Here is a 12,953-nt window from a genome sequence, read left to right on the forward strand (position 1 = left end):
GATTCTTGAGAACTATGCCTTCAATTCAGATTCTCTAGCATGCTGCTGAGGAGCAATATCTGCTTGGTGCTGAATATAGGCTTCATGGTGCAAACTAGTCACTCTTGAAGTCACTACATGTGAAGCAAAAGGCATCCCCATATGATGCTGTTGTCCACGTGTGATGTGGGATGACCATCCAGTAGAACAATATTTATTCCTCTTTTATGAGAATAGGGAAATGCATCTCCCAAATCATTATCAGAGAACAATAGCACCGTGTAGTGACATAAAGCGCATGGGATCACATCACAGTGATCTGCTGGTTGCCGTGGTGACGGGAGTGGGCCCGCAAAGCCAGCCGCCCGGCTGCTGAATTGGAAGGGATAAGAAAAACACAGCCCACTTCCCATGTGAAATGAATTACAAGAACAAGCAAAGGAAGAAAAGAAAATTGTCAACCCTTAATCAAATGTTCTTGTATTTTTAGAAAGGCTTTGAAGAAAATGGAGGCCATCTCTGCTTACCTCTTGGGCTTCAGGGATCTGGCTAGTAATATCTCTGTACATACCAGGGAAATAAATCACAATGTTTTGTTTAGGAAAAATCCCATGTAACAGAAATCTCATCTGTGTGCAGTGGGAGATGACAATACCTCATTCAATCCTGCTACTTGTATCTGCCTTAGCAAACAAAATCTGCAGGAACACTTTAAAATGGGTCTCAATGTTATGACTCTATTTATCAGGGAAGTTTGACTGCACATTTTCCTTGCGCCCCTTTAATTTTTCACCTAGAGAAAGTTAGTATACTCCAGATCCTTATTAGCTTACAAGCTGTCTCACCTTTTACCCTTGCTTCACCTCTACAGATCCAAAGCAGCATGATGGAATGTGAAACATATTTAAACATAGTGAATCGTTGATGCATAGAAACCACCATTCATTTTCCATTATTTCTCTTTTTTTGAGAGATGCTTCATATTTCAGCATATGTAGTAATCTAATATTAAACAAAACAACAAGTTCAGTTGACCTAACAGCTTCCAGTTACTAGCAGCTGGGTCCTGAGAATTGTTTAGGCACCTGAAAGTTGGGCAGTGCCTTGCAGTGCACCAAGGGGACTGCACACAGCCAGGTGAGGTCCACAAGACTATACTAAAAATTTAGTCAGCTGCAGCAATGGTGAGCATCGCCACGCTTGACTTAACAGTTCCTGTCTCTGGGATCAAGATCCCTACAATTGAACTAGGCACACAAGGTTCTCCGTAATCTAATAGGAACAGAAAGACACTTCAGAAAGGGGTTTGTAATGCTAAGCTGAGGAAGCCAGTATGGTGCTCCAAAGCAGGAGTTTTGCCTCCCTGTGCAGCCCTGCATTAGACACCATTGAGAGGATGGATTTCTCATGCTGCTCCTTGGGTCTTGACATCCAAGTCATCTCTTTGGATGAGGATTGCTGGCCCACTGTTTCCTTTCAAATTACAGTATCATAGAATCACAGAATTGTAGGGGTTGGAAGAAACCTCAAGAGATCATTGGTTCCAACCCCCCTGCCAAAGCAGGTTCCCTAGGACAGATCACACAGGGAGGCATCCAGACGGGTCTTGAATATCTCCAGAGAAGGAGACCCCACCACCCCCCTGGGCAGCCTGTCCCAGGGCTCTGTCACTCTCACTGTGAAAAAGTTCTTCCACATATTGGTGTGGAACTTCTTGTGCTCCAACTTGCAGCCATTGCCCCTTGTCCTGTCTCCACAGACAACAGAAAAGAGGCTGGCTATTTCCCCTTGTGTCCCACACTTGAGATATTTATAAACATTAATAAGATCCCCTCTTTGCCTTCTTTTCTCAAGGCTGAACAGCCCCAGTTTTTTCAGCCTATCCTCACAGGGGAAAATACAGGAGCCTAAGTCTACAGCTCTGAAGCTAGGATACTTGGTTGAAAGAAATAGAAAGTCTTGAATTTTTAGCTTTTTTAATGCTTTTTATATTTGGCAGTCACTGGATGTAAACCAGAAACATTTCTAGCAACAGCACAAGATTGATTTACCGCAGCCAACTGTCACTGATCTAAAGGATAATACTCCTTTCTCGCTTACTGACTAAACTTCACAGCAATTTAGTTTTAGCAGGACCAGCAAACAATTCCTCCTGAATACCCTTTCCTATCGGTTATTGCATAGCTTCCCCTCTTTTTAGGAAACTCAGGTTTGAGAAGGACACATGAATCTGATCTCCTGCTTTCTGCATGAATCCTCTTCAATTCTTCTTTCTTCCATCACATTTGTAAGAAAGAACAGCTGCCAGTTCACGCCGTGTTCCTGCATTTCTGCCTTGGGCATGCTCTGAGACTTCTTACCAGATCAAGCTCTGAAGGCATCTAAGAGGAGGATCTACTTTCCAGACTCGTTTGAAGGTCTGACATGGTTTCCAAGCTGCTCCATCTGCTCAGAATGGAGAGCTTGAACACCAGGCAGCCCAAAGGTAAAGCTGCCGGTGTGAGTGGGATTCAGCTGCAAGGCAGGAAATGAACAAGCACTTCCAAGACCTCTGTCCTAACTTTAGGGCACAAGCATGTGAAGGCTTAGTTATTTTCTTGAGCGTGTGTTTTCCCTTGCTGCTATTTCACAGACCCTTTCCCTGAATAACCTGTTTTTAAGATCCTGCCCAGAATTTTACAAAGTCTTTGATTATGTTTTGTACTCTCCCAGCTGATTCGGGTGGCTCACATTTTAAACAACAGGGTTGATAAAAATGTGAGGGAGGAAATATTTCTGTGAGACATTCTGGGAGCTGAACAGATTTTTTACATTTATTAAATAACTACCAGTGTTAGGTCCAAGGTTAAACAGAAGTCCATGTTACATGCAGAGCAGGTATCCAGCATTTTCCTTATGTCCGAAAACATCATGTTTATCCCTTCCTGCACTCTCCAAACTTATGCACTTACTGGAGAAAGGAAAATTTTTCTGAGAATTTAGAAGTCTGTTAATTGGCTCACACTAATATTGATTTTAAAATGTGTCCTTTGAGAAATTTAGCATCTAAGCTAACTAGCATTTATCTCAAGTAATCTGAATAATGGTACAATATAGAGTCTCTGGAATTTTCATTACTCAAATGAAGTGAAATTATCTTCACAATATATATTCAAGACATTAGGATGTAATTTAGGTAAGTATTAATAACTATTTTATTGAATTATTGTGACTAAATAGGCAGACAGAGTTGGGTCAACAGCGTTAGTAATTAAGTGGGCCAAGTGTGACATCAGAGGTAATTTTTTCAATTGCCACCTTATCTGTGCAGCTAATTTGCATGTGACAATTGTGTTGGTTGTAATGAATCAGTGCTACAAGGAAGAGGGGATAAAAATAGTAAAATTCCTTTAAGGATCCTTGTCCCAGCTATCAGTATTGTTTAATTACCACTATAACTACTACTGTTGTGTGAAAGGTCTGTGACTATTTGTTTGTTTCAATATCAATATTTGAAAAGCTTTTGATGGCACTGGTTACTTCAGGTTCACTTCTGGAAGAGCTGAATGTGAACTACAGTGAGAGATACCTAAAACAGAGGTAGAGTAGGACAAGGTGTCCATTGTGACTCCTTTTTAAACTGACCCTATTTAACATCACTTTCTATCTTCATGCATAGTTTGTAATTAGGGCTCTGAATTGCTGTCACCCCTCTCTTCTCTATGAGTGAAATGGCCTTTTTTAGTCAACATTTCAATATTAGTTTATTGTCACTTCTTGACAAAATGACCGTAATATGAAAAACTTTCTTCCAGTTTTCTCTTTGGCTTTGGGTGGGTTTTAATTGCAAAGAAACAAATTAATTGCTAACAATTAATATAAAGACTGACAGTAGAGCAAAGTGAGGCTTGAGAATGAGTATCATAATTGCTAACAATTAATATAAAGACTGACAGTAGAGCAAAGTGAGGCTTGAGAATGAGTATCAGTATCAGTAGTTTAAAAGCAAAATAATTTTGGAATAACGTTACCAAATAATTATTTTGCAACATGCTGGATCCTTTCTTCCCAACATATTTAATAATCAATTTCTTTTCCCCAAGGCAAAATTTCGTACTTCTTCAGGGGATTTTTCTAACATACTCTTGTCAGGTTTGTAGGTGAAATAACAATTTCTGCAGTATCTCCAGGAATCTGATAAGTCCTTCTGACCTCAAAGTACAAGTTAAACATTTCACTCAATAATCGTTCTTACAGATCTTGTTTTCATGTTAACAGTGGCAATACTTGTGAGAAGCAACCTTTTCACTCATATTGATGCTTGCTAAATTCTGGTGGTTTGCCAGTTCTTGTTTGGAAATGAAACGTGTGACACATTGCCTGAATTTTTTGCACTAATAAGCAGCAGTTTTCAATACTGAAATCTGCATTTCTCTAGTATTTTCTTGCAAGTCTCTAAGAAATAAACTCTCTCACCTTGTGGAAAATCTATGTCATAATGAAATTTTTTAAACAGTCTGGTATATGGTTGAGACAGTGAAAAAGTCCTGTTCATTCAATGTGTCCTTAACCACCTTGTGACAATAATAACCACCTTTATGACACTTTAGATGTCAACTATTTCAAGGGGATGAGGTTTGGAAGGTTATTAGGATTAGGTAGGTGAAAAGCAAAGCAATTCAAAATTATTTTTTTTTTGCCATGAATCTGATGTATTCCAGATCAAATTGTTTTCTAAAGGTTCTGTATATATATATCTGTACTTACAGACATTTGGAACCTGGTCTAGCCCAGTATTTTTAGGAAAGGCTGTATTAACTTCAGGTGGAGAGTGCCAGAGGTGATTTTGTGTGGAACAACCCAAATAAATGCCAGTAAAATCTTTATCTCATAGTCTACCATTACGTATTTTGTTCTGAACACATTTATAGGAGCTATCTCAAATATTGGCAAAATTTCTGGGTTTTTTAAGTTATGTTGTTTTTCATATGCCTCCAGTCTCCCACACACCGAGTCGTTTTTCCTTCCTTCTTGAGTCCAACTGTTCTGTGAAGCTACTGCCTTCTTACTCAGGAGTTTGGCTTCCTGTGTGTGCTTACAGGAAGAAAAGATGATATTCCTGAGAGTTGTGCAGAACCACAACTCCTGGGGAGGGGGTGGGAGTGGTGGTGAAGCTACACTCTTTCCTTACTGGAACTTCAGAACCAGAATCTTTCTCATTCCTAAATAAGACTATCTCTTATGTATTAACAAGGCAGGAACTTCAACAGCGTAAGCTGAAGTGAACAAGAGCTGACTCTGGACTAGTACAAGCTGTTCTGATATATTCTTATTACTTTAATTCCAAGAAGTTTTCCTTCCAACTAAGTTTTCCTATAGACTTAAAAAACTACAATATCACAAAGCCTCTTATGTTTTTAATACATAATAAAAGCATAATAAGCCCAGCAGAGATTGCCATCCCCTATTTCTTCTGATAAGAACCTGTTCTGTATATAAGCATATCAAAGTTAAAACTTTGGACTCAAATTCTCTAGGTGTCTAGTGGAATAATTTCTTTCTGGTGAATGTTTCAGCTAGCATAGCTCAGCTATTTTTAAGGCTGAAATAATGTAAAAAGACATTTTTGCATAATAGTCATTTTAATTACATTTACCATGTCATCTCAGTAAAGTTAATTAAGGTTAGATTTGGCCCAGCTTATAATAAACGTGCGCATGGCAGCTAAGAGCAGGGAGAGAATTTTTCCCCTTGTCTCTCATCTGCTGCAGACAGAAGTGAGGTTTTCCTTACTCTCAGCATAGAGCACTGTGGAAGGAGACTGGAGGGACAGAGGAAGAGGAATCAGGTAAAAAAAGAATCAAGGATTAAGGGGAGAATGGGAGCAAACCACTGGGGAGATAGGAATATGGGGGGCATTTCTTTCTCTTCACAGGCATGTCTGCAGAGTAGGCAGCAGCTTTCTACTAATATCAATTTACTCCTCTATGTTAAGCAATAGTGAGTATATACTGAGTACCTAAAGTTTCCTGTTTTGCTCTTGTGGATGAATGAAGAATTGGTTTAGCTCCATGGCAAGAGACAATGGAGTCTGTTTTACAGGAGGGAGGAGTGGGAGTGTCTGCTGCTGTTGACATTGATGGTGACACATGGTAAAAGCTCGAAAACCTGAGTGCATGGAGAGACCAGGTTGTTGCCTTCTTAGACAGGGGACAATGAAGCAACATGAATTCCAGGCTTTCCTGAGTTTCAAATATTTTTTTGTAACCTTGACATACTTCAGAAAATATGTAATGCCAACTGCAAAGAAAGAAAACATATGGACTCATATTTGAGAAAAAAAAATGATTGTAAAGAATTTATTAAATAATGCTGTCTCTGCTCTGCAGCAACTCTATTCAAATGCACAGGGTATTTTTCCCTGTGCCTAAGTGTTAGTTGAATTGGGTTTTAAAAATGGCAGTATTTGAAGCTGGATGCCAAGGTTGCTGACACAAGTAAACAGTGTGTAGTAGCTCAGTGATGAGTATACCGTGATTGTGTGTAAACATGAAGCAGTGATGAAAGGTGAAATCTGAAAAACAGTGAAATGCAGTGAAAAAATAGCTGTAAGCAAAATAGTTGCAATTATTAAAATGAACAAAAATGTATAGTCTTTGTTTTGGACTGGATCATCACTTGGCTCAGTTTTCTTAAACCCATTTATGCTAGCTAGTTTCCAGCAGCTGGAGAATCCACCCCAAAACGTAGGGTTGCTTTCCCCCACTCCCACCCCAGTTTTTCCTCTGAGTTCACAGTCTCCTTCAGGTTATTTCCAGTAGTAAAAGGGAAATTATATTTTGTATGTGTTTACAAGGAAGATGAAGGGGGTATTAACCCCACCTCATCACTGTCACTGCACAGCCTGTGCTGCATGTGCACTTACGCTGTGTCATCTACTCAAACCAGCGTGGATGCACAGCTTCTCCCTTTTTAGAGCAGGTCTCTGCCTGCCCTGCTCTGAATGCTGCACACAGCTTCTTTCAGGATGTGATTTGCAGGCTTGTAGTCTTAAATCATACCACTTACTGTGAAATATAATTTTAAATGTAATAGCTTTGCAAAGTTTCCATGATTGCCTTAAAAAGACCTCCCCTAGATTTTGCAGGATAGTCTGCAGAGTAGCACTTGAGAGTCCTCAAGAGTACATCTGTAAACTAATCGGTCCATCTGAAAGGAGTGAAGATTTAGCAGCTGAACAGGGTGAAGTATTGCATATTCCCCAGTGCTTTTTGAAAGAAAGCTATGTTGCTGTGGGACAGAGATTTGATATTCAGGAAGAATTCATTATTAAGCCCTGATTCAGCAAAGTGTTTAAGCATGTTCTGTTACGCGCCTATTAGCTTTTCATTTTGCGGCTGCTTAAGGGCTCCAGTGAGTCAGAAGGAGCAAGCCAAATGGAACAGTGGGGTTGAAGGTTTTTGTGGATTTGCTCACATAAAGCTTATTTCATGATGATGTGGTGATGTTCAATGATTACAAATATTAAGAATTCTCCCTTCTAGCAAATTAGCGTCATGAGACTCCAACAGGCGTAAGAGTTCAGATAGGTCATCTGTTTTTTGCAGGTTTTGTTCACAACTGTCATAGTTAGAAGCTTTTTAGAAAAGAAAACCAAAACCTGAGGTTTTGTCTGAAATGTGATAGTCTAAAAAATCAATACAAGACTGCCAGCCTACTTTGAACCATCTTGATTTGATCCCTGGCTGCAGTTCCCTTTTTGAGCTACTGTTGTGCCTCCTGTGATTCCCAGCGGTCACTGCCAGCTAATCAAGCACCTTGACCTTTGAATGCTGAGTTTACTGCCTAGGTGGTGTCAGACTCCTTGACCTTAGGAGTCCTGTTATCCTGTTTGTGGAGTTATAGGTCCTCTCCTACTAGTAACAACTCCTAAGAATAGAGGCTTGAACCATAGAGTCTTATTTTATGGACTTTTCTGAGGACTTATTTTGTGTGTTGTATGAACAGATGGTCTTTTTCAGCTGTTTTCATGTTAGGAGTTATTTGACCTGCCCGCAAGCAGGGACATAAGAGCAGTGATGGGTAAAGTTAAAACTGCACTGGTACAGTTTAATTCAGGGGGGTGGGGACTGTATGGGCTTTGTTGATACCACTCCCATTCTTTGATTTCTTCACCTTTTTTTAAAGAAGGAACTAAGTTATTTTATCCTCATCCACTCCGTTCATCTTATTCTGTGCTAAGTCTGGAGAAAAATGAACGTCATATATAGCTGGGTGAGGCAGGAGGGGAATAAACAAAATGAAGTTTCTGAACAGTTCTCTAGTCATGTCCTTGGTTTCAATCGAATGAAAGAAGATTAACATCTGGTATTTGGCTTGAGTGAGAGGTACAGTTTCTCCACTGGCAGTGCTGCCAGCACTATAATAATTGTGCATGAGTTCAGGCGCCTTCCACCGTATTTTGTCATCATGAAAGGGAACGCAATCATCAGTAATTTATAAATCTTGTCAGATACTATAAGTTAAGCAAACTGTTCTGTTTCAAACACAACAGAAGGGCTTGTTTCAGGCTATTGAAGGCATCTGCTATTTTAAAATTTTTTCTCATCTACCATTTTTTTCCATTTTTTAGGGAAGCAATGTAATGGAGGACCAGGATCTCTTGGAAATAGGAATCCTTAACTCTGGACACAGACAGAGAATACTCCAAGCAATCCAGCTTCTCCCAAAGGTATACTCTCTGTCATTAACCAAATGCGGGAACTAACACCTACAGCTTTCACTGTTGTTTAAAACACTTTTTTCAGTGGAAATAAACACAACTCTACTGTTTCTCTCAACAAGTTTGTGCATATGCAAATGTGACATAGTGTAATGTCATTGCATTGGACTCACTTCGTATAGTTGTAATTGACAAAACAAAGAAGACTAAAATCTGTCATTTGAAGTGATGGCTGTTCAGAATTTATTTTAATTAATTTTGTGTTTTCGATCTATTTATAGACTCTTACTGCATGTGTGTAAATAAGGCTGTCAATGAATCCCAGGTGTTTGTCTTTATGTAGCATTTGGCCTGGAAATACTTTGCCCCTTGTAGAAGTATTCTTAAAAGCCTTGGATGAAATATTGTTTTCCTAATACCTGCCTTTCATGTAAGATGCAGAGACTTCCTGCAGGCTTCATAGTTGATTTGCTGCTGTATACATGAATTTTGCTTCTCAGCTGTGGACAGAATAACTTGCAGTCATTTTTTCCAATCATTTTTGGTGCTTGCTGATTTAAACTACAGATTTTTAAATCAGTAATAAAAAGGGATTGTTCTTATATTTTGTGTACCAGAATGTATCAGTGGAGGCTTCTACTAGCATTCTAAGCAATAAAGTGAGTGGGCCTGGCATGAAAACTATTTGATTTTGGAAAGCTGTGTGAGGATAATGAATGAGTAGACACCAGTAGGGTTAAGAAGGCTGCCACATGCGATACTGGTAGAAACATCATATAAGACACTAGGGCAGGGATTAAACCTAATGTAAAGTGCATGGAGTGTTCTGGAAGCAGCAGAGGTAAAGAGAGATTAATCTCCTTGTAGTTTGATAATACTGAAGAATGAAAAGAGTTATTAAAAGAGCATGAGGCTGAAATTGCTGGAAGAGGCTTTTTGATGCATCATGGCTTACTGGATGGATACTTGTAAAAGAGAACAAGGGGTTCTTTTGTATAGGAAAATTTAGAAGATTATTGAAGACAATAATGTTCCATGTACCATACTAGACAAGTGAGATAAATGGTACAAATAGTAGGGTACATAAAAGTAGCATTTGATGAATTACAATAGACATGTACGGTTGAACTATGAATTGATGAATTTTTCAGCAATGCTATTATTCAAACACGATTTCTTAATCCCTGCTTTTAGCTGATGAAGTGTTTTTTCTGGTTTCCATACTTCTTAGAGAGATCAGCTTTCTTATATTCTTGTTTCCATTTTTCAAAGTTGATGAAAGGATTTTAATATATATTAATTGCAATGCTGCCTGCACTCAGCAACTGGTGTTTATGAAAACTTTGTTAATAATTTCTCCTTTTAGACAGTATACTAATGCTGAGAACAGATTCTGTCATAAAACGCCAACTAAGGTCTTTTTAAGATGTGCTTCATGTGAGAAAGAAGGACAGAATCAAGATCTAGAGATACTCTTGAAACCACTTGAGAGCAAGATAGTCATGCAGTTACTTGGAAGAATCAACATCTTCTGAACCAGAGATAATTAAATAACACAGAACAGCTTGAAGCATGGGCTGAATAATGGTGAAGCAGTCTTCAGCAGCTTTGCTGTTGAGCTGGAAAAAACAGTCCATAAGGACCCCCATTTTTAATATGACTTTGATGCAAGGATGTTACACCAAAACAGTAGAAAGCTGAAGCTGTGCATCACATTTCTTCACTTAACAAAAGAGCTTACATAGAAAAAATACATAATTTCCTATTCAAAACCAAATGATCTTAAAGGCACAGCTGTCAGAATAGTTATGGGCCCCCAAAATGGGGAAAATGGTAAGTTTTTCTAGCGTAACCCATCCTTTGCTATGTTCACAACGGCTTGCTGAAGATCAAAAAAACTTTCACATCATGCAAGGAACAGTGAAACATTTCTGTATATCTATTTGTTTGTTGATGAGTTCCGGTCTGTCATCGTGCATTTAAAGTAGTGCATACGATCTAAATATTTTAAGATCTCAAACTATAATTGGAATCTCACTAATTTGAATCTCATTAGATAAAAATTCTTTTAGTTTGTTTGGTTTGAACATGTACCTCTTTTCTGTTCCTGATTTAATTTAAAACTTGATGACTCCTTGTGTTTTAGTACTTAATAGCATTGATGATGATGTTATTTTTAGTTTTACTATTAATGTTTCCCATCTTGTGATACTTTTTAACTCAGATTTTGAGGAGGAGGTTAAGTACTTCAAAAAAACATCTATGGAACAACACTTCCAAAGAGCCATATACTCAGGCAGTTTTGAATAAGCTTATAGGGTAAAAAAATCAAGAAACAAATCTATTGTTAAGGTCTTAAAATATTCTTTTTTAAAAGTTCTTTTTGTTATTCTCATCAATATTCATCTCTGCAGTCTGAAAATGCAACAGGCATTTAGTGGCTGAAAGGAAAGACGGTCTTTTTTTTACTCATAAAAACCACTGGCTTCCTAAAGGGTGATGAATTTCGATATATCAAGCACCGGTAGCCTGTTGAGGAATCATTTGCTAGAGCTAAAGTAGTTTTAAATAGGAAAAAAACCCCACATATATGTTCAAATATAGATTAATTAATCTTTATAGTTTCTTCTGCAGTGTTTCACCAGCATAAAAAGGTATCTTTACCCAGATTACTCAAAATATTTTTCTCTGATGATTCTGTATTTGAGGAGAACATTTCATAAGAGGGTAAACTGGTGTGTTTGTAAGAGAGTTTAAATCTTTCAGTTAGATTACTGCTTTTCAAAACACCCTTTATTTTTTTTTTGTTGGATTAGAGCTAGTAGCCCAAATTCTCATCTAGCACTAATACAATTTAAGTTATTCAAGTTTCACATTAATATTAACTAGACCACTTTATGGCTTATTATTATTAGATAAGGTTAAGACACTCCAGTAGAAATATCATTTGTAAAGTTAATTCTTGAAATGGAAATACTTTATACAACATCAGTCTTAGAGCAAATTTCATAGTAGAGTTTGATATTGCATTTAAGATTTTTTTTGTGTGTGAAAAGAATGAAATCAATAAATGTTTAGAGAATGATTTAATACTTTTTATTGAAAGAAAATTCAAACATGTTGAGAGATAGAGATAATGTCTGAAAAGATAGTCAAGTTGCAAGCATGAGGGCTTGAGAAAAAAATTAATGCTGAGAAAAGAACTGTGGGCAGGATGTGCTTAATTGGCTAAAATAAATAATAGCAGTCATGATGTAACATTTTAGCCCCACTTAAGTGGCAGGGGAAACCTAAGGAACATCATTGAGTTATTTCCGCATCCCAAACCTACGAGCAAGTGACATCCTAGTGGGTTCCTTTTGAAAATAAGAATTATCCTAATTTATCTTAGACCTTGGATTGTTTTTGTGTGGGATGCTCAGTGTATGGCTTCTTCTCCCAGCGCATAATGGGAACACATTCTCTCATCTGACAGATGGAAGAAAGACGTTAGCTTCAAGCAGCTTTCTCCTGACTTCAAAGCTGAAGCATGCAGCTTGTTCCTTCCTGCATGGAGAGGTCTGGGCTGAAAGCAAGTTTGGGAATTTCATAGCAGTGGTGTGCAGGCAGCCAACCTCTTTCTCAGGTGCTTTGCAGAACCAGACAAGAAGTAGGATATGAGCAGGCAATGGGCGGATGGTCTCTGTGAGTCGTGTTGTATGAGCAGTAAAGCTGTGCTTCCAAAAAGTGCTGGATCTATTACTCATATGCAACACTCTTTTGTGCAAGCACAGTAAGTCTGGCATTTAGGAAAAGAGAGCTACTGTGCATGTTCACGTTAGCTATGTATATAACAGAGGAAGACCACGTCATATGTTTGCTATATTTGCTATTGGCTTAGATATCCCAGACTTTACCAAGCTGATTTAAACCCTGGTGATTAATTGTCTCCCACTCAGCTAATAGGTAGTTCATTCCAACTACAGGCAGCATACAAACTAAGAGATGCTGCAAAGTGGATATCATAATGTTTATGACCTTTTCTGGCTTTGAATGCTTGGTTCTGGTCTGCTGGAAATGAAAATCAGAATTCAAAGGAAGTGCTCTCTACTCCTTCTAATGCCTCTGGGATTTGCTCCCTTGATTTGGAAGGAGGCCACTCACCTGCTCACTGCACTGCTTATAAGAACTTTAGCCTTAAAGACAGAAAAAAGCATTTGAATCCAGCATAACTCATGAAGTTTTCAACTCTAAGACACAAAGGCATCGTCAACTTTATTTATGTAATGCAGCA

The 12,953-nt window shown here is 38.3% G+C and overlaps 1 protein-coding gene across 16 annotated transcripts in view; it reads left to right on the top strand.

The window, feature by feature from the left end:
• Positions 1-12,953, top strand: part of ANKS1B (ankyrin repeat and sterile alpha motif domain containing 1B) — a gene marked incomplete at both ends in the record, with an annotated part of 442,540 nt that overhangs the window by 257,738 nt on the left and 171,849 nt on the right. For all 16 annotated transcript variants that reach the window (XM_084267805.1, XM_084267813.1, XM_084267814.1 and 13 more), the window contains one exon: positions 8,591-8,689. In XM_084267805.1, coding sequence (XP_084123931.1) covers positions 8,591-8,689 — 99 coding nt within the window. The remainder of the gene's footprint in view (positions 1-8,590; positions 8,690-12,953) is intronic.

The sequence above is a fragment of the Gallinula chloropus genome (assembly GCF_964237585.1).
Source record: "Gallinula chloropus genome assembly, chromosome: 1".
NCBI classification, from domain to species: domain Eukaryota; kingdom Metazoa; phylum Chordata; class Aves; order Gruiformes; family Rallidae; genus Gallinula; species Gallinula chloropus.